We start from the raw sequence: 20670 nt of genomic DNA on the forward strand, positions 1-20670 counted from the left end.
TATTGACTTTTAGCGCCAGCCATTCAGTTTGTGGGTTATGGATATTGCGATTCGATTGGACCAAAGTACGAATCGTCGCGATTGGGCCTCGTTTGGGATTGTTGCAGCTGCTGGATCTGCGATTGTCCCTCCTGAGGGACGATGCCTAATTTCTCGGGATGCTCCTTATCATGAGCTGGAACATAAATTCGGTCGGCCCCAGCAAAAAGAGATAGTCCCATTTACTATCACCACTGATCCGACCGTTATTTTGATATATATCTGTTGTTGAAGGTGGCACATTACCAATGGAGCTGAAAGTGATCCGGGACCCCGGCGACGCCCGCGTGGAGTAAGTTACACCACACCTCTTAAGTGTACGACATTGCAAGGTTATTTCTAGAAGTCGCATGGTTGGGGAAACTGATCATGGAACTCTGAAGCATTGTTTTCGTCCACGGCTGGCATGGCGAGCAGCCCGGCTGGACCTCTGCCGCCAAATCAGTGTTCTGGCCAGAGAAGCTCTTCGCGAGCAAGGTTTCCGAGGCGCGCGTGTTCTCATTCGAGTACGATGTCACTCTCGAAACGTTCTGGAACGAGGAAGACCTCATCACCGAGCTTTCCAATGAGCTGATGGACCAGCTTATGGATCAACGCACCGAACCGGAGAAGGTTGCCCCGCCCCTCCCCTCTAACCTTCCCAGCTGCTGATGATACGACCAGGAGAAACGCGCTGTGATTCTTGTAGCGCATTGCCTTGGAGGGCTGATCTGCGAGAATGTAGGCTTCCTGGAGTGCGGTCCAGCCGCCCCCTCCCAAACACCCCCTGGAGCCAAATGTTAACAAACAAGCATAGGCGCTGGTTCGAGGAGCCGAGCACGACGACCGAAAAAGCCTCGTCAGCTGTGTCAAGGGGCTTCTTCTTCTCGGAACCCCACATTACCGCCCGGAAGTGTTGAGTGAAGCAAACAAGTACTTCGAGCTAGCGGGTGAAGAGGCCCCGAGTGAGTTTGGCTTGGAGGAAAAGTCGGAGTGGGTGCTGGACATCCCGCGCGAGTTCGCTAAGCTCCGTGCCGCCGGGCTGGAGATGGATATCCAATGTTTCTACGAGGGATCCTCTACCGATCTCAACGGGAAAGGGGTCAAGATCGTGGAGATGGCCTTGGCGCGGTGCCCCGACGGGCCTCCCGCAGAGCGGCTGGCAGCCAACCATGTGAAGATGAGCCAGTTTGAGGATGAGAATGATCGCGACTTTGTCAAAGTACTGCGCGTCCTGAAGAAATGGGTGGCCAAGGTTCCTGCCCCCGAGAAGGATGGAGGCACTACAGTCAACAATGTCTCTCACGCCTCCTTTGCGGGATCGACGAACTCGGGGTACCAGTTGGGTCAGAATGTTGGTAACCAAAGTGGGTTCGTTTTTGGAAGAGCATAGTGGTGGAGTTGCTATCATGCGATGTTATGAAGATGATGAAATCGAGCTTTGAAGCTTTCTGGAATGATGATATCGTGCATCCAGTGCTGTTGTGTTACCTTGGAATTGTTCAGGCTGTGGGCGAGTAAGCAGGGTAGACGCAGTCGGGGGTGCGGAACCCCAGTTGGCGTAAGGCATGAAGTCTCGCGGCGGAGTTGATGCCCAGAATAGAGTTTCGCCTGTATACTGGTGACAAATCAGCCAGGAATCAAGGTGGTAGGTCTGCGATCAAGCCGATTAGTTGTCAGACGGGCCACTTGGAAGGCCGGGATCGAACATGGCCCTATGGCCCCAACACACGGTCCAAGTGAGGGGTCATGGGAGGGGTTCCTCAAAGTTTGACAAGTGTATCACAGACCCACGGCAGCTAGAATCATGACAAACATTCATGACCCCCTGCTATCGGATATACCCGGAGGGGTGCCATGCAGATAATCCCGTACGTGGGTATCTGCTATTGGTGTTGCTGCCAGCCGCGGGCGCTACGGTGGCTAGCTGACGAGACGGGAAAGCCCTGTGAGAAAGTGCCAACCTCAGCTTGCCGGCGTGTCCGACATGGCGCCGTTGGCTGTGCTGGAGATAGATTGCCGAGCACGGCAGCACCGAGCATTGCACCCTGGGCGCGAAAAATCACAGGACCTGGGATGGAAGCCGTGCGTGGACTGAGAAGAACCAGTGTCCGTGCGATCGATCGATCTTATCTGGTCTGAACTTCCCACCACAGGGCATCGTGGCCATGTACTCGTTTCCCAGGGCTTGACCACTTCTTTTGTTGAGTCTTTACCACACATAGGCCTGAAGAAGATGGCAATCGAACCAGTAAGCAATGCATCGGCCGAGGCGTCCGACCTTGCCCAGTTGTGGCAAGGCGCCGTGGAGGACTATGAGAAGAGAACTGGGAAGAATCTGAAATTGGGTCAATTCGGGAGTATGAACGATGTGATGACAGGAACGGAAGGCCTTGCAACCAGATTCAAAGACTTTCGCGATGATAAATCGAAGATGGCCAAAGTCCGCACCGCGTTGAAGAACAACATGTGGATCATCCAGAAGGTCGTCAACACCATCCAGACGGTCGGAACTGCGGTTTCGGTGAGTTGGGCTCAGTTCACAATATGTGGCATCATTTTTGACTCGCAACTTTTAGGCATTTCCACCTGCCGTCCCGGCCAGTTTGATATTCACGGCCTTCGGCCAAGTCATGCAGGTATGCGATCATTGCGAGGAGGACGTCTATTGCATCAGCACGTTTGACTGAATTGAGCCTAGTCATTCGCCGATACATCTGCAGACTATGACAAGATTATGGGGTTCTTCGAGTTCACACATCGCTTCTTCGATCGCCTTTCGATTATCGAGGAGAGAACTCCAGCTCTACCTCCATTCCAACGATGCGTCACACGCGTCTTCTCCAGCATCCTCATAATCTGCGCCGTCGCGCAGAAGTATGCCGCGGAGAAAAGATTCAGTATGTGCTTCCGCCTTGTTCTTCGAGCAATCTTTGATTTGTTGAAGCGTGGCTAATGCTAATTTCGCGCGTCAGGGAAATGGTTTGAGAATCTGGTAAAGGGAGCCGATGGAGATCTTACTGCAGCAAACACCGAGATGGAAGAAGCCATCAACGAGCTAAGCCAAGCCGTAGGCCTGGCGACACTGAGAACAGTCGAGATCATCGACGAGGTTGTCAGGAGCATGAACGGGCAGATAGAATTCCTTGTCGCGAACGCCACCCTCCTCGATGAGCGCACCGAAGCAATCCAGTCGAACACCAATACCATCATGGAACAGAATCAGGATCTCGGGTCCAAGCAGGATGCAATGACGCAGTTGCAGAAGGAAACACTGGAGATGGTGAGCGAGCAATCCCGGCTGTTCAGCAGCGTGGTTGGCTACTTCGGGTCAGTCCAGATGGGCGAGAACTTTGGAGACAGTTTCAAGACCAGCGTGCTGAAGCTCGGGGTGGTAAGGCTGCGATTGGCGCGCTGGGGACAGTCGGTCGGCCTGGCCAATATCAATGATGTGCACTCCCTGGAGGAGTCCAAGCTATCACCTGACGACATACCCCGGGTATCTGAGCTGTTGGAAGGGATTCTCGACCAGTTTGCTGATGCGGAAAGAATCTCGAAGCGATTCCAGCTGCGTCATCGCAATGCGACCGCTGTTCTTGATCCTAACAAGGACCTGGACAAGGTCGCCGCATCGCTGCATCAAAAGATGAATGATCTCTCTCTTCGAAGACAGGGCAACTCGGATGCAGAGCCCACTAAGGAGCTGACATTGTACGAAGAGAAGAATTTCACGAGACTGATTGAGGACATCAACGAGTTGGTAAATGACCTGGTCGAGTTGTTTCCGGGGATCGAGGATGCGCAACGCAAGCTGGCAGAGGAAGAGGTGTCGGAGATGAAGAGCATCAAGGGGGCGCTACCTATCCTGAAAGAAGTGGCAGCCGATCAAGACAACCTGTTGACTGAGACCGTTGTGAAGGTGATCCAACAAACCTCGACGACGACGTACACCAACTCGGTGGTTTTCTCAGGAAACAACTCGGGATTTCAAGTGGGAAACAACGCAGGGAGAATCAGCAACTTGCGGTGGAACTAAGGCAGGCAGGCAGGCAGCGAGCAGTGGTATCACAGAATTGTTCTCGGAGATCAAAGAACAGAATCATCTTATCACGATGTTCAAGAGATATAGGAGGTCAAGTGTTTATCGGAGTGATGATAAAGTAGCAGTGGCTGTGTGTTCTGCGGGGAGATGGAATGTAGAAATGTAGAAATGTAGAACCCTGTAAGTTAACTGCCAGTCGCGTACTTCGGCGTTATGTCGTGGAAAATTTCCCAGAACAGTGAATGAATGCTGGTTTATATTTATCCGTCGGGGACGACTCGGTAACCAGCAGGACCGGTGGCGTACTTGGGAACACACTGGCTGATCGTAGAGGTAAATGCCCCCGGTCCTGCGTTCGAATCCCGGCGGTGGCACTTCCAGACGCTGGCTCTACCATTCCGGGATTCAACGGTATGAAAACACCCGGGGATAAGAAGGGTTTTCGTAGCACTGTTCGAGGTTGTCCTCCAACAGTGCGAGCTTTTTGCTGTTTCATTTCTGATTTTATCTTCATCCCGTCACCCACTGCAGAGTACATGCGAAGTGTATCTCGAAACCGTGGTCATCACTCGACACCCATCACAACTGCGAGTTCTACTCGAGCGATACCCGTCCTGCTAGACCTCGATACAAGTCGCTACCTCAACTATCTTCAAGAAGGCAAGTCATGCTTTCGAATACCCTGTGCAATCCATACAAAACCATCTCTGACCTGCTCGTACCGAGAATCAAAAGCGGAGTCAAACTTGTTCATCTCGTCATGCGTTGTGTTGAGATATAGATGTCTAGCAGTCTGTGTCCCCTACCGAGGTCTTGTCAACCAGCGCTTTTGTCTAGAGCACTCATGGGTCCATAATCACCTCGATATGCGTTCGTACAGAATCTGGCCCTTGCTCGTGGCCATAGACTGTTCGAAAGTCCTGCCTGATTCCTTCATACTGTCGCAAGGTAAGAAGTAACCAAGATGCCTCCTTGAAGTAAGCATCATCCGCCGCATGAGCCCCGCCACTATTGGCCAAGTAGCTCTCCAAGCCCTCGAGTCTGGCATCCATCTCTGGGGTACCCATATAGAGGACTCCGCATGTGGACCTCTTAACTTCATGAAATCTTTCATCGGGGTGGGAGCCGGAGTAGAGCAATGCCTGCCGAGAAAGTGGTTGTAAACTATTTTGGCCGTCTTAGGGGATACAGGGGCAGACATACACTCTTCACAATCGAGCCTCCTGCGCTATGTGCAATGAATATGAGTGGACGTTCATGAGTCTATGCTCCGCTGGGGATAAGCTTTCAACACAGTAGCCACAAATTGATTATCGGTTACCTTTGAGTCCTCTCTGTGTTGCCACAGGTCACTGACGAGTTTCTGTGATAGTACATGCGTCGACGGTTCTCTGCCAGCACAGCTCGAGTCCGGGAAGCTATATCCCCAGGAATATACATTGATATTTGGCATGTCTCGAGGAAGCACGTCCCTCAGCCAATTGACGCCAGACGCACTTGTCCAGGAGTCTTGCGGGTGACCCTTCCATCCATGCACGGCGACAAGGCTAGTATCGATTAGTCAGAGATATGAGCATGAAGGTGGTTTGAGAATCAACGTACTCAATCTCTGGCTCCGGTGAGGTATGTACAATAGTGAGATTGGTCCTGATATCATCTTCGTGTGGTGGCCCAGGTGGGTCCTGTTCTCAATCAGAGAAGATAAGATTGGGCCGATCGGGGGGAACTGACGTTCCGAGGAGCTCCGGATTTTGCGAAGAACCGAATGAATTTGAAGGGCATGATGATATGATGAGAAAGGCCTTTCAAACCCTTGCATTGTCTACCAAAGCAAGTGGAGACTGAATTTGATACCAGACATCCCACATTGCTGGCCTGATGTTTTGGGTTCAGCCTGCGGTTGGGGTGGGGTAACTGCGGGTTCTGTCATGTTATTCATTCGGGTATGCACATAAGTCCCGCCTACGTATAGTTGACTAGCGCCTCCTTGCGCTCGCCACTATGCCCAATGATGTCAGTTTCTTGTAAATAAAGTCTCGGGCGAGGATCTCCACTTGACACCGGATGCCTCAACGAAGTTTGATAGATCAGGTCAAATATGGATTACCAGATCGTGGGACAGCGGAAGAGAAGGTCAGAGCTATTCCCAGGAATATAGACATTCAATCATCCAGAACTAGTGAAGTAGGCCGAACACCCCCGCAATACACAGAAACCATCCTGAAGGATTCAACGCTCAAACGCCATTACCTATACATTGCCGCCCCGCATGAAAACGACCTACACTTGCGTAGATGACTGAGACCCCGAACTCCCTAATTGTGTAGCATCGCCAGCGGGCAGCCCATAATACCACTGACCCAAGGTCTTTATAACATTCCAATCCTTCTTGCGAAGGTCAAATAAGCGCGTCGGACGCACTCCTAGCGGGGTCGTTGAAATATGCCTCGACCAGTCGAGCATGTTGGGGTCCCATGAAGGAGAATAGCAGGACCTTTGTGGAAACCGAGTCAGCCGCTGAGGATGGTCCAAGGGTATCAGTGAGCTTTACCGGTGCAGTCAGCTGCTCGATGTAGCGGACTCGCCTCAACTGCGCGATCATCAAGCGCAGGACAACCATGACCTCGCCCCGCAGAATCTTGTTGTCTGTCCCGTTCATGTTGTGGTACGTAAAGGCTTTGATACGTGTTTGTGAACCCTCGGCGACCTAGATGGCCCATCTAGTCACCCATTCTGGAGACTGAAATTGATGCAGGCCTTTGAAAGGCGTGTCGTCGATACTGTTCTCGCGTGGTGAGAAATAGCGAGACACAAGTAGTATAGCATTGGCTGTAAGAATTGATAGAAGCTGCTGAGCACCTACCTGACTTCCGACCATCGTTCTCCAAGCTTATACAGCTCCTCATGCCCGGCACCGCGAAGGCAAGCGTAGGCATAACCAAGAACGAAATCTGGTAACCAATATGCACAGGTCATCGGGCTTTTATCGTCCGGGTGGAATGCATCAAAATCATGGAATTCTCGTCCTTCCTCTTCATAGGCATCACTCGGAGTCAGAAGTAGGGAGGCAGGACATGGGATAAAAAAGATAGGCCTGGATTTTGATTGGCCTAACTCCATGAGCAAAATGTCGATGTCATAAGCTTTCGCCGTGTTCTGATAGAATTCGAGGACTTGAGAGTTTTTGATTCGACTCGTTAGTGCACGCAGTGCATGCCGTAGCTGTCGGCGTTCTAGCGGCTCAGAAGCAGGCATGACCACAAAGATAAGCGACGAGCAACGAAGGGGGAGAGAGGCGCAAGCTATTTATCCTGGGAGTCCGGGTTTCACGCGAAGGCGGGGGGTGGATGTGGGGGGAGGGAGGTTGAAAGAAGGAAATGAGCTCAGGCTTTACCTGCCAAGGGCGCGATGATACAGTACGGCCGGGGCTCCCGAGTCTCAAAACAAGAGAGTCTGCAAGCCTCGAAGACTGCATAAGCATTTCACTCCACGGTTATTTCGTGTTTTATGGCTAGTCATAGAGTTCAGATCTCAGGGTAATTGCTTGTATCATTTATTCATGCTTGTTCCTTCAGGTCTGCTTCCTAGAACCGAAAGAAAAGGATATATACCTGGCTGTGTTCACGGCTATATTAGTGACTGACGGGAGTTAGTAGGAAAGATGACCAATTCCTGTTCAGGGAGACAAGCGCTGCCAACTCCATTCCCGGGGATTATGCCTAGATATATACATTGTATAAGTCGCAGTCAACCTCATTCCACACCTGTCCCCTCATGGTTTACCTTAACCAAGCCTCCTTACTATGAATAATCTTCTCCTGAACCAGTCGATCAAACACCCGGAAGTACCCATCCCCGACCGGGTACTCCTCCGTGAACCCCACACTCCGGATCTTATCCAAGCTCAGATCGCGGTCGCGAGCCAGGAAGCTCATGCCTGCGGCCAGGAAAATCCAGGTCGCTGCGGGGATCTCGCGCGGGCGTAGCTCGTACTCTTCACACATCTTCTTGTAGTCTTCCTGGTGCGCGATCCACCACTTGTCGGTGTCCGTCCAGCCCTTGACCTCGGGAATGGGAGCTTGAGCAGTCACACCGAAGTACTCGCACATCTTGGGCCAGACAATAGAGAACGGTGCGGGTGTGGCGTTGTCGGCCGTGTTGAAGGCCTGTCCGTGCGCCTGCTCCGGCTTCTCGAGCGAAAGGTAGAGCTCTGAGCGGGCGATAATATCCTGCGACGAGGGGGTATGCGAGTGGACGTAGTTCGCGTAGGAGCCGGGATAGACGGGGGTGGCTCCGGGGCCGTTCACGTAACGGTATAGCATCAGGTAGAGGGCGAGGGGCTCGACGTAAGTCATGCTGGTCGGGATCGGGACGTGGCCTGCCCATCGGCGGTGTCAGCGTGGGTCAGGATTCAAAAACTAGAAATGACGCACCCACAATCTGATCTGGTCGGACTTCGCACCATTTCCAGGACTTTCCCTTGTTAGCTTCCTTGACCAGATCGACCTGCGCATAGTAGAAGATCTCGTCGCCCCAGGGCGAAGGAATGCGCGGGTTATCCTCGCGCAAGGGAGGGTTGATCTCGATGTGTTCCTGGAAGCGAAAGACAGAGACTCCGTAGTTCTGCGCAAAGTCAGCGGAAGCCCCCAAGTGTTATTTGGATAGTAAATACGTTTGTTCCAGTTTGTAGCACAAAGAACTGCAGATTCTTGCACAGCTTGTCGACAGCGTGCACGGCGTTATATGTCATTTCCACGTTGATATCTCGGATTGCCATCACATCCATCGACCATGCAGTTGCATTGGAGTAGGCTGGTGTGATAAGTGAGATTGTGATGAATCCCTTTCAGGCTTCTTACGTACCAAGATAATACGCGTGGGTGACCGCTTCTAGGTTGGGGACTTTCTCTTGCAATAGGGCAACTACCTCGTCAAGAGTCCCTCGCAGATTCACGCCGCTGTACAACTCCAGTCGAGGATCATCCGGTAATCCACTTTTCTCCAAAGGTAGAGGTTTGTTTGTCAAGCCAATCACTCTGCAAAAGGTGGTAGGTGTGGGGTAGGAGAGAGCGCAATTTGTGACGGCCCAGCCAGAGATCCCACTGGCTCCAAAGACCAATGCAACGTTCTTCAATTCAGCCATTGCGCTGCTGTGTGTGCCTTTCTTCTCGACGAGACAATGAGGCTTCTGCGGCCACAGGCTCCTTCTTCGGCCCATGTGAGAAGAGGGGCAGTATTTATTAAAAACAGCATCCTCGGCTGCCGAGCTATCGGAGCTGTCAATGATTCATTAGGCCCGAGCCCTTATCTGTCCACCAAGCAACTACTGAATCATACCCTGGTCTATGTTCACGAAGCTATGGCCTACGACCGGCCAGACTCCGAATGCTTTGGCTCTATTCGTGGAAGCCAGACAGAGCCAAGGTCCGCGGAAATGTCAACCGACTAAGCGCTAGCCGATCGATCTTTTGCCCCAATCACTACCTGTGGTTTGCCTGGGCTATGTGGAGTAGGTGGATAACAATATCATGCCATTTCACCACACAAATTGCTTTAAATTGACCATCCCAGGCGCAGAGTAAGGGGCCTCCCGTCCACTGACAGCGGCAGGCACCGAGGTTCCCCATCTTGCTCTGTGGATTTGATGGCATTTGATGGCAAACCCTGAAGGCTGGTTTCAACTAATTTTCCCCTTTCAAAATGAATTCCAGGTGCAAGGATCCCAATCCGATTGGTTCGTTCTTCAAACAAAGGTTTTGCTGCATGGAGGCCTATCATTTGGAATGTTGTTGGCTGGTGATTGTGCCCACAGTGGAAACCGACCGGTCAATCGATGTGCCGTCCCCCACCATAGCAAACTGCTACCCTAGCAAAGAAATTACAAGTGGAGCTCCCATGAAATAATCTCAGCAGAGCTAACGTCGATTCAAATTTTGATATTATTCGCTGAGAGCCTTATACCCTGCCTAGCTTCTCTGACCGCTGCACACTAGCATCCTAGGGCTTACTAGGGCTTCCTCTGTAGCCCTCAACTTCACTCACAATCTGAAAGCACCCAGCCAGGTTCAAAGCTCTTGCTGATCAAATCCCTTGACTGATGGATTGACAAGGATGTAAAATTGTTTCTGCTGTTAGCCAGACATTCTGGACCAGGCCACAGCAGGTCAGACAGCATGGCGACTCATACTTAGCCTGCCAACGCCCCTGGCCGTGCTTTGCTTCATGGCACTTCGTCCACCTGTCGAAAATGAATGTCGCCCAAAGGTCAGCACTCCCAGAAGATATCTCCAAGACGCGACATGCGGCAATTTTTGGCGTGGGCATCGGATTCATCGTGTTTGACTCCATCGTCGTCGCGCTGCGCATTTATGCCCGCGCTTTCATGCTGCGCGCCCTGGGAGCGGACGATAGTAAGTCTTCAAGACCCTCAACTCGTGGGACTAAACTAAAAAGCATGTTCAGTTCTGATGATAATCGGGGCGGTAAGCGACATGAGACCCCACGACCAGTAATCTCTACTCACACTCAGTCCATCAGATACTCAACTTTGGATTATCCATCACAATCATGACCGGCTCGCGGTATGGGATCGGAAAACATGCGCTTGCCATAACAGAAAGCGACACCGTGCCTATGCTAAAGGTAAGCCCTGAAGTCTTCCTTCACTAAGAGGTCGAGCATTGTCTAACTCTAGCCACCGGCAAGTGCATATGGGTGACACGCCTCTTCTACACGCTTTCCATGGGGCTGGTCAAGATGTTCTTACTGTGGTTCTACCTACGTCTGGATCCCCGGAGATTCATGCGCTGGGCTGTCTTCTTCGTTATGTTCCTCAATATCGGTCTTTCCCTCGCAAGCTTCATCGGGTCACTCGCCAGCTGCAGACCTCCATCCTTGTTCTGGACGAGCCCAACAGGAGATAGCCGCTGCATGTCCCTAGGCGCACAGCAACTATTCTACGAAGTTAACGGCGTCTTGAATATTGTGACAGACATCCTGATCTACCTCCTCCCGGTTCCAATGCTCTACGGCTTACAGGTGACCTGGCGTAAGAAGGGGGCCATCCTGGCGATCTTTGGGCTGGGGATTCTGTCCATTGCTGGTTTGTATTATCCTACCATCCAAGAAACCCACATGAGACTAATATCTATGCTACAACCTAGCGGCCTGTGTTCGCTACAATTTCGTGAGGAGACTTGCTTCCGCCAAAGAGGAGTATTACCTTCTTCTGGCTGACTCTCTCAATTGGTGCACGATTGAGGCTTACGTCGGTACGTAATCGCGTCCCTTCCCCATTCCAATCAGATAATCTGTCTCGCTCTAACTAGACTGTATGTTCATCAATTTCAGCTATTTTCTGCGGCTGCGCCCCTTCACTTTCTGTTCTGATCAAGGCGTACGCCCCATCAATCTTCGGCTCCAGCACGGCCAGAATCTCCCACAGCGCGCAATTTCCCGGCGCGAGTGATTTGCAGCAACGCAGCGCTCTGAAAGCCAATCGGCGTCGGGGTGTGGCCGGTACGACGCTGGGGAGCCAGGATGTCATCGTTACTGGCAGCGCCCCTGATCAACTGGATCAGGACGGGATCGTGATGAAGACAATTATACAGACGTATGTTACCACGCGGGAATCGACAGAGGAGGAAAGCCATCGGAGAGAGTATTATAATCTTGCGAGGCGGACGTGATGCTTCATGCCACCGCATGCCCCCCCCCCCCTGGCTCAAAGAGCCAGAGTCATCAACAACAGAGTGGACAACCGGAAACGTGGGCTAGGTAGCTCGCATTGTGCTTACACCGGAGATGCGGACGAAATCATCACCCACCCCAACCCGTGTGATAATCCCTTCGCAAATGACTCTTGTAAGCATCCACGCTCAGCCCTCCAAGACATTTTTGGCGTAAGAAAGGCACAAAATCGGCCTGGCAAGTGAGCCACTGTACAGTTCTACATGTCACAGCCTCCCGGCCCCCCCCAATCTCCCCTCTGGCCGGGTCAGAAGCACAAACCACCGGCTCTAATGAGCCCATGACATTCCTCTCGATCTCTATTGATCCTCTTGCGCGGGGCTTGTAGATTAGGTATGGGCTGGTGGGGCGGTACCGGAGCGGTCCGCCGGTGGGCTTCCTTGGTTGGTGGTTAAACCAAAAAAAAAAGAAAGAAATCAATTCCTGGGCGGGGATACTAGCTATCGCGTATTGTGCATGTAACGTGGAGGCTGAGTGCTGTCGCCATATCAGGATTAGATTCGATGAGTAGTGCTTACATAGTGGGTGCTTATCAGGAGCAGATGCACCGGACAATACCTTACCCGAGTCAATTGTCTGTGCGAAGTATTCCTCCCGAACCACTCGGATCCTGGTGTAAAAAGGTTATACCATCTAAAGTCCAGAAGTGCAGTGCCTGGCCTGATTATGCGTCTGCATCTGTTGGGCTAGAGCAATCGATGAGCTTACCCCTGGTGGTAGTGCTGATTCACTATGCTTCCGGGTTCGACCAGCTGGTCAATGTTGGATGCTACCCCTTGACCGATATTACGGAGTATTAGGAAGTGGGAGGAGGGGTGAACAGCAGCTGTAAGTTAGCGGCTATCGGAAGACTGCCCCACAGTAGGAATAATCAGTAAGCGCTAGGTCCCTTAGCTTAGTTAGTTTGTCTAGGAACGTTCCCTGTTGCCAGTGAGTTCTGTACCGGATACCACACCGTACCCACACCGTACCATACCATACAATACAATACACCAAATGAACCCCCGCCTGCCTACTCGAGCACTAATTTCTGCCCTCAGCGCGATTCGCAGTCGGGGTCATAAATTGGAGCAAGCGTGAGTTCTACTAAGCCCGATCATGGATCCGCCTTGTCAGACGGGAACACAAGCCAATGCACTGAGACGAACCGTAACTGAGCCGCTCCTCCATCTCATTTGTGCAGCAGTCATGTTGCTTGCCTGGTCTACCGAGCAGCTAGCTACCGAACACAGTGGAGAGTTCCTCCGCTCACACGGACTGTCTCCCATAGACCCAGCAGCCCAGCCCAGCCCAGCCCAGCCCAGCCCAGCCCAACTGCTCCGAACCGCCTTTCCAGTACCTGCATCCTGTCCAGGCATGGGATTCGAGGCCGATTCACGGGCTGTCTGGCAAACTTGGAATTGGCCATAGCAAGTGCCGTGGATGGTTGCTTACGGCATCTGACTACCTACCCCATTTACTGGTGAAGATCCGAAGATCGGTGACTGCGAAGAACCCCATCTCATTATGTACTGCACATGTCCAATATGAAACGTGCATACTGTACTATAGTTACAACCTCAAGCAAAGAAAAAAGGAAAGAAAAGAAAAGAAAGAAAAGTCTAGTACTCCCCCGAGGAGTACGAGATACCATAACCCAATGGACCTCTAGCAGCAATATATGTACTGTACACCGACCTGTACCTAAATCTAAACCTTCTCTGCTTCCCTTTGATCCAAGTAAGATTGTACCACATCCTTGACCGCATCCTCGAACGGACGGAATTGCACCTCCAGGTATCTCTCCGTCTCACTGGAATCGTAGGCGATCGGGAGGGTAGGCAAGTTGGCCTGCTTGAGTTGGCCGGCGGCCACCGCGCCCGGAAAGTTCTTTTCCACGATGCGCCACGCGTCCGAGTAATCGACGAGCGAGCAGGCGCCGAAGCTGTGCGGGGCGGCTCCCGCTGCGGCGGGGTCCAGCTGCAGGGCCTTCAGATAGACCTGCGCCAGATCATCGATGTGGACGTACCCGCCGTGGATGGGGGCGGGGCAGTCGATGCCCGTCACGCTGCGCAGCAGGATGCCACAGGAGCTGCCCTTGGCGATGGCCGCGTCGGCACTCAGCACCAACCCATCGCGCCCGTAGACGTAGCCGGGGATCACGCGGGCCACCGAAAATGGCGGCTTCTCTTGCTCCACAAATGCGTCTGTTTCGTTGAGCTCCGTGATCTTGCCCAGGACGTAGGCTTCAAACACGTTGGAGAAGGTGTCGGGGATTCCCGGCAGGGTCACGCGGGAGGTGGCGGTGACGGTGATGGAGGGATCGGGCATAGGGGCCATGTTGGCGACGATGGAGGAGGTGACCAGCACACGCTTGATGGTGGGGAACTTGAGGGCGGACTTCAGCAGGTTGGAGGTGCCCTCGACGGTGGGCTTCCAGATTTGGGCGAGAGGATCGAAGCCGGGCACCGGCACTGGCGACCCCGTGTGGATCACGTACGTCGCATCGTTCAGCGCAGCGTCAAATGCATCCTTCGCAAGGATATCCGGGACGACGGTGTAGGTCAGCCGGTCCCCGGGATTGAGCTTTTGGATAACGGGATTGGAGACGATGATTTGGGCCTTTTCCTCGGAGCGCACGGTGACTCGGACGGTATAGTCGGTTTTCTGGAGAAGTTCTTGAAGTACCCGGAATCCGATCAGGCCAGTTGCACCAGTGAGGAGGACAAGAGGAGGAGCCATGATGTGATTGAGACAGAAGAAGTAGTAGTTTGGAGTTACAGTTGGAGTTGGATGATGGATAAGTGCAAAGCAATGAAAAGAGAGGAAGGGGAGAGGAAGAGGAAGAGGAAGAGGGAGAGAGGGGCTCAGAATGAGGATGAGGGGAGCAATATTTATACGGGCATTATACGGAACAGTGGAACAGTGGAAGTGGAACAGTGAATAGTGGAACAATTGCAACCTTAGATGTCTGTCTCTCAGTGATCGGGCGGGCTGTGCCTTGCAGCTAAAGCGCAGCTAAAGTAGCGGGCGGATCAAGCCTCCTCCTTTGTTGCTTACTTGGTTTTCAACTAGTAACTACCTGCTGTACACTGTACTGTATTTGCTTGCATACGTTACGTGTCTCGGACGGTATTTCTATGTACTGTATAACTATACTTACTAAGGTAGTCACTAGAACTAGGACTAGTCGCTAGCCAGATATTTTGAACACCAAGTCCCACTGCTCCCACGATGCAACACATACTCTAACTCATACTCCTGTATCCTGTATCTAGTACTTACCCCTGATAGCCCCCCTCTGGTAGGCCCCTGTTTCCTCCGATGTGTCCGCTACTACATGCATGGGGGCTTTAATACCCCAGCTCACTCCCAATGGTTCAGGTTACCTCCCCTTGAGCCTGGAATTGGAAAGTCACTCAATTCTCGGTGGTAAACACATTCACCTCCCGGTTCTACACCATGGACCCTCGCAAGACTGACGCCAGTCACAATGAGCGCTTTGTGAAGATTATTTGTGTGGGTGCTGGTGCATCGGGTCTCTGTCTAGCGTACAAGCTCCAGCGATCTTTCAGACAATTCTCCCTCACAGTATGTGCATGTACATGTACTGTACTTGCCCCAGCCAGCCGACAAGACCCAGATCGTGCTAAAACGTGGAGTGAGACAGATCTACGAGAAGAACCCCGATGTCTCCGGCACATGGTATGAGAATCGCTATCCAGGCTGCGCGTGCGACGTCCCCTCCCACAACTACGCCTACTCGTTCGAGCCGAAACTCGACTGGTCCAGTGTCTATGCAGGCTCCGCCGAGATCCGACAGTATTTCCGAGAGTTTGCCACCCGGCACAATCTCTGGCAGTACATCAAACCCTCCCATCGGGTGGTGGAAACCCGCTGGATCGAGGCGAGTGGGAAGTGGGAAGTCCAGGTCACGGACCTGGCCTCGGGCCACGTTCTCCACAACTGGTGCCATATCCTCGTGCACGCGACGGGCTACCTGAATCAGCCCGCTTGGCCCCAGATCCCCGGCTGGGAGGATTACGCGGGGATCACGCTTCACAGCGCCGACTACGACGAACGGTCTCCTTGGCGGGGAAGGATGTCCACCTGATCGGCGCGGGTTCCTCGGCCGTGCAGATTCTACCGGCCATTCAACCGATCGTCAACCGGGTCAAGATCTTCATCCGTTCCCCAACGTGGTTGCTGCCCGATACCAGTATCGAGGCAGGACAGTTCTCGCCGGAGCAGATCGCGCGGTTCGTTGAACACACGGAGAGCGTACAGCGGCTGCGCCTCGAGAATGAGCGCACGATGAACAGTATCTTCAGTAAGCGCTCTCCCCCGGCATTTGTGCTCTAAACCGGATGACTTGGATTCGCTCTAGACCACACAAACTAACATCCGGGGGGTGGGGGTGCTTGGCAGCCATGTATCTCCGGGACACCGTCCTCCAGCGTCAAAGTCGCGAGCTCCTGGAGTCTGTAATGCGGAAAGGTCTGCCGAAGGAGGAGATGCAGCGACGACTCATTCCCACCTTTGCCGTCGGCTGCAAGCGCGTGGTACCGTCCGGCTTCCGGTACCTGGAGACCCTGTCGAAGGCCAACGTCGAGATCGTCTACGGCGGGGTGTCGTCCGTCTCGGCGACGGGCTGCTGCAGTGAGGACGGGACGGCGCACCGCGGCGATGTCATCCTCTGCGCCACCGGCTTCGACACCTCGTATATCCCGCGCTACCCGATCCTGGGCCCCGGGGGACGCAACCTGCAAGCCGAGTGAGCCCAGGAGATCGGGGGCTACATGGGCGTGGGCATCTCGGAGTTCCCCAACACCTTCACCATGCTCGGGCCCTACACGCCGGTCTTCAACGGACCGACGCTGGTCGCCATCGAGGCGCAGGCCGACTACATCTGCGCGTTCATCGACCGCTACCAGACCGAGCCCATCCACTGCATGGCCCCGAAGCGCGAGGCCTGCGCGGCCTTCACGGCGCATGTGGCGGCCGTGATGCACAAGACCGTGTGGACCGATCGCTGCCGCAACTCGCACAACAACCATGCCATCGGCGGTCGTACCCCGACCACCTGGCCCGGGAGCACGCTGCACTACCTGGAGGCCATCCGGGAGCCGCGCTACGATGACTGGGACCTCCGCTACACGGGCAATCGATTCGCGTGGCTGGGGACGACGGGCATCTCCCAGGCCGAGTGGGACGCCACCGCCGACCTGGCCTGTAATATCCGGCAGGCCGATGACGACGCCCGCTGGGCGAGTCGATGGCGGCGCAATCTCGCAATCGCCAAGACGAGCACCATGATGCCGCCTCGCATCCTGCACAGGCAGGCGAAGCTGGCGGCGAAAGAAGACGATCGCCCAGACCGGCTTGAGCCTCGTGCGGAGTCCCCAGAGGGGGACCTCGTTCTTAGCCAAGCTTGAGCAACCTCTGGGCTGACGTGGGGTGGTGCTTGCGGCTGATGCATGTGCAAGGATTGTGTGTTGAAAAAGGTTTTTTTGGGAAATTATGATCTAGAGTCGAGGCCCGGCTTACTCGCTAGTGCTTCGTGGTGTATATAACACAATACAAGTGTTCACCGGGACTTTCTGTTGTCAGGATAGATCTGATCCTATGCACTCCGGGGACGACACTACACCTTGTTAAAACAAATCTGCGGGTTATTCAACTACATGCTGCAACTCGGTAGGATTCAAAGTGTGGACTTCGTGACCCTCAAACCACTGAGACAATATCATTCAGATGGAGCTGGGCAGACATAATACCGCGAGCCTTTCGTTCTAGAAGTGAGAACAAGCGGGATGTTCATTAATTCACTTCTGGAGTGCAGATAACGATTCGCAGCCTCAGTCGACAATCTAGGGCCTAGAGCAGCAGCGCTGCACACCTCCCATGACTCTCGGACTCAACAACTACTCCAGACTTATGAGATGGGTGTCACGAGAAACCCTTGGATCCTCAGGTTCTGTTCAGGCTCTGAATTTGACGAATGGCGTTCTGCTCGTTGATAGCTTGGCAAAGAACCCCGTAGATCAGACCGTGCAAAACGTCAGAAAACTCGCTGGGGCAATTAATGCCATCGGCATTCATTGCATCCCTAGAGAGGGAATCGCGGGGCCCGTGCAGCTTGGTAAGAACTCGATGGGCGCGCTCGCACCACTTCTCTGAGATGTTCGCTTCTGGGGCTTGGAAAGGGTTTGGGAGGATGTGTCCGGTGACTTTGTTGACGAGACCAACGCCGGATTTCTTCGGCTCATCTTGCTTCTTGCGGCTCGTTGGGCCTTTCGACGCAGAACAGGGGCCATGATATTCTCTCAGTTGGTCCACACGAATTGGGGCCGGCCGGACATACCTGTCTGGGCGAACTGCTGGTTGCTTTATATGTGCTTCTATGCTTCTGTGCTTCTGTGTTCGAAGCGGACCCTGTCACTGCCTGGTAGGCAGCAGTGGCACCTCTGACGTGCTCGTGTACACATACCAGTGACCTAGAATTTCTCCCTACCTAGTAGTGATTGGAACCATTAATTCGAATCAATTGGTCGATCGATCGATCGATGGATCGCCTTGCTGGTTGCAGCGGGTCGCGCTTGCCGCGCCAAGTCGGAATCGTGCGGCTCTTGGAGAAAGCTAGAGGGCGAGAGAGACCCTCACTCGAGTGACGCCACTTGCCACCGCAACCTGACTGTACACCGCTTCGATCACTAATTTATATGGCTGCAGACCACAAGAAACACCCAAGTGCCCAACCGGATGTTTGAGCGCCTGGCCCGTACAGTATGGTCCAATCTAGACAGTCTCGTTTCACCTATCGCCATCTCCGACTGTTACAACAAGCCTCACCCAAAAGCCCGCTGCGCGTCATTGCCCTAATTGATTACGATGCCTTCTATGCCCAATGTGAGAGCGTCCGCCTCGGCCTTCCGCCCACAGTTCCGCTGGCCGTGCAACAGTGGAATGCGATCATTGCCCTCAACTATCCGGCGCGGCAGTATGGCCTGACTCGCGGCATGTCCGTGGATGAGGTCAAGGCCAGATGTCCGGACATAGTATTACAACATGTTGCCACTTGGCGGGAAGGATCCTCCACCTGGGGCTATTGGCCAGACGTGCTGCAGAGAATGAAGACAGACAAGGCTGCACTGGATCCGTATCGACTGGAGGCCCGCCGGACCATGACACTGGTCCGCGAATCGCTTACCACGTCTCCGCTCCCAATCGAACGGGCAAGTATTGACGAGATCTTCCTTGATCTTTCTCCTCTCGTGTATCAAGAGCTTGTGGCTCAGCATCCCGAGCTACAGGTTTCGCCTAGTCCCGATTTAGATGCGCATCTCCCGCTCCCCCAGTTGAAGAAAGGACTGGAGTGGCATGGCGCGCATCTCTTAGGAAGTCGAGCAGGGCAACCTGGTGATGAAGAATCAGCCCGGGACTGGGACGAGATTGCGCTCAACATGGGTTCACGGATTGTCAATCAGGTGAGGCAAGACATACTGCGGCAGCTGAAATATACCAGTTCAGCGGGCATCGCGTCGAACAAAATGCTGGCAAAGCTCGCCGCCGGCCGGAACAAGCCCAATGGTCAATCGGTGGTGCTGCCCGAAGCCGTGTCGAGTTTCTTCTCTTCATGCCCAGTCAAGAACATTCGTGGCCTCGGACGAGACCTCGGCCGTCACCTGGTGCGGGCATTCCAGACGGATCAGGTCTCTGCCCTGCTGTCACTGAGCCGGTCGCAGTTGCAGTCTATCTTAGGCTCGGAGGCCGGCATATGGGTCTACAATGTCATCCGCGGCGTCGATGAGAGCGAGGTGGTATCTCGCACGCATACAAAATCAATGTTATCGGCCAAGACCTTTGTTCCGAGGCTCCCGGCCGATCGAGCGAGTCACTGGCTCCGCATCTTTCTTGTCGACCTGCTCGGAAGGATTCACGAACTCGAGGCCGAGGGGTATGAACTGCGCCCGACGACCCTCACGTTGTGTCACCACATGAATGGCCGATTCGGTCCGGGGCTCTCACGACAGGTGGCGATTTCCCCGGCGATGCCGATTTCGGAGACTTCACTGATGACCGCTGCGGACCCCCTGTTGACGAATTTTACCAAGGATCCCAAACTATGGCCTTGTCAGGGTCTGTCACTACGACTCTCGGGGTTTCAGATCAAGCCACTGCGCAAACGCACCATTTTATCGTATTTCAGGCGATCAGACGTCGCCAAGCAGGTCGAGTCAGTGGAGGATGACCGTCACTCGCAGGCAGGTAGCTACCATTGTCCCCATTGCAATCGATCCATTGGTGCGTCTGGAGCTCTAGAGCATTTGGACTGGCATCTGGCCGTGCAGTTATCGCAAAATGGATAAACACAGGCAGTCCAGACAACATCTGTAGCCCGGCTCTGATGCGCCACCAGCCATGAACACCCAGTTCGTTGATGTGTCGAATCCAGTATCAATAAATTCGTGCTCAAGCATGTGAAATCAGCAGCACCGCTTCTTATTCCCATCCTAAAGCAGACTATAACAAAGCGCTCGCTCTGTTTCAGGCTAAGAAGGAAAGGGTCCAACCGCTCATCTTCATGAAAGGATGCCGAGGTTGGAAGCCCTTACTACGACGGGGTCTCTTGAGATGGGAATGGGAAAAGCCGCAAAATCTCTGTCGCGAGCAACCTTTCAAATTTATGCCTTTCAAGATATGTCGGGAAATTCCCTAGCTTCCTCGTGCCAAGAACCAATCAACCGATTACATTATGAACTAGGTAGGGTCATCAATCATGGCGAGAATATTTCCAGAGTGTCTGATCCGATATAACATGACCTATCTATTCTACCCGTCAACAACGTCCGAGCAATGGGCGATGAAAGCCAGGAATTATT

At 53.4% G+C, this 20670-nt stretch overlaps 9 protein-coding genes across 9 annotated transcripts; 5 read left to right on the forward strand and 4 right to left on the reverse strand.

The window, feature by feature from the left end:
- The first annotated feature begins 145 nt into the window (after window positions 1-145).
- Window positions 146-1626, forward strand: BO72DRAFT_453820 (uncharacterized protein). Its single transcript, XM_040946074.1, has 4 exons — window positions 146-331; window positions 423-651; window positions 703-759; window positions 836-1626. Exons 1-4 carry the CDS (start codon window positions 288-290, stop codon window positions 1409-1411), a joined length of 906 nt encoding a protein of 301 aa, XP_040795290.1. The 5' UTR covers window positions 146-287; the 3' UTR covers window positions 1412-1626.
- A 385-nt stretch (window positions 1627-2011) lies between these two features.
- Window positions 2012-4229, forward strand: BO72DRAFT_453821 (uncharacterized protein). The gene is made up of 4 exons (XM_040946075.1): window positions 2012-2542; window positions 2598-2657; window positions 2720-2918; window positions 2994-4229. Exons 1-4 carry the CDS (start codon window positions 2255-2257, stop codon window positions 4052-4054), a joined length of 1608 nt encoding a protein of 535 aa, XP_040795291.1. The 5' UTR covers window positions 2012-2254; the 3' UTR covers window positions 4055-4229.
- Window positions 4230-4475: 246 nt separating this feature from the next.
- BO72DRAFT_417479 (uncharacterized protein) lies at window positions 4476-5919 on the reverse strand. Its single transcript, XM_040942607.1, has 6 exons — window positions 5792-5919; window positions 5663-5742; window positions 5382-5607; window positions 5264-5323; window positions 4921-5202; window positions 4476-4862 (listed from the first exon to the last, which is right to left on the reverse strand). Exons 1-6 carry the CDS (start codon window positions 5840-5842, stop codon window positions 4713-4715), a joined length of 849 nt encoding a protein of 282 aa, XP_040795292.1. The 5' UTR covers window positions 5843-5919; the 3' UTR covers window positions 4476-4712.
- Window positions 5920-6458: 539 nt separating this feature from the next.
- BO72DRAFT_481852 (uncharacterized protein) lies at window positions 6459-7315 on the reverse strand (the record flags this gene model as incomplete). The annotated part of the gene is made up of 3 exons (XM_040947703.1): window positions 6459-6554; window positions 6612-6767; window positions 7007-7315. 3 exons carry the CDS (start codon window positions 7313-7315, stop codon window positions 6459-6461), a joined length of 561 nt encoding a protein of 186 aa, XP_040795293.1.
- A 524-nt stretch (window positions 7316-7839) lies between these two features.
- Window positions 7840-9203, reverse strand: BO72DRAFT_473383 (SDR family oxidoreductase; the record flags this gene model as incomplete). The annotated part of the gene is made up of 4 exons (XM_040947200.1): window positions 7840-8438; window positions 8494-8683; window positions 8733-8872; window positions 8924-9203. 4 exons carry the CDS (start codon window positions 9201-9203, stop codon window positions 7840-7842), a joined length of 1209 nt encoding a protein of 402 aa, XP_040795294.1.
- A 1104-nt stretch (window positions 9204-10307) lies between these two features.
- BO72DRAFT_463958 (uncharacterized protein) lies at window positions 10308-11748 on the forward strand (the record flags this gene model as incomplete). Its single annotated transcript, XM_040946620.1, has 6 exons — window positions 10308-10470; window positions 10523-10542; window positions 10598-10702; window positions 10766-11162; window positions 11224-11331; window positions 11411-11748. The coding sequence occupies 6 exons, from the start codon at window positions 10308-10310 to the stop codon at window positions 11746-11748; spliced, it is 1131 nt and encodes a 376-aa protein (XP_040795295.1).
- Window positions 11749-13303: 1555 nt separating this feature from the next.
- On the reverse strand, window positions 13304-14751 carry BO72DRAFT_453826 (putative cinnamoyl-CoA reductase). The gene has a single exon (XM_040946076.1). It carries the CDS (start codon window positions 14528-14530, stop codon window positions 13499-13501), a length of 1032 nt encoding a protein of 343 aa, XP_040795296.1. The 5' UTR covers window positions 14531-14751; the 3' UTR covers window positions 13304-13498.
- A 499-nt stretch (window positions 14752-15250) lies between these two features.
- On the forward strand, window positions 15251-17223 carry BO72DRAFT_473385 (flavin-containing monooxygenase; the record flags this gene model as incomplete). The annotated part of the gene is made up of 5 exons (XM_040947201.1): window positions 15251-15379; window positions 15459-15770; window positions 15854-16118; window positions 16217-16476; window positions 16573-17223. 5 exons carry the CDS (start codon window positions 15251-15253, stop codon window positions 17221-17223), a joined length of 1617 nt encoding a protein of 538 aa, XP_040795297.1.
- Window positions 17224-18467: 1244 nt separating this feature from the next.
- On the forward strand, window positions 18468-20401 carry BO72DRAFT_19850 (DNA/RNA polymerase). Its single transcript, XM_040939575.1, has one exon. The coding sequence runs from the start codon at window positions 18577-18579 to the stop codon at window positions 20155-20157; it is 1581 nt and encodes a 526-aa protein (XP_040795298.1). The 5' UTR covers window positions 18468-18576; the 3' UTR covers window positions 20158-20401.
- Window positions 20402-20670: the final 269 nt, after the last annotated feature.

Source organism: Aspergillus fijiensis, assembly GCF_003184825.1.
Source record: "Aspergillus fijiensis CBS 313.89 unplaced genomic scaffold BO72scaffold_107, whole genome shotgun sequence".
NCBI classification, from domain to species: domain Eukaryota; kingdom Fungi; phylum Ascomycota; class Eurotiomycetes; order Eurotiales; family Aspergillaceae; genus Aspergillus; species Aspergillus fijiensis.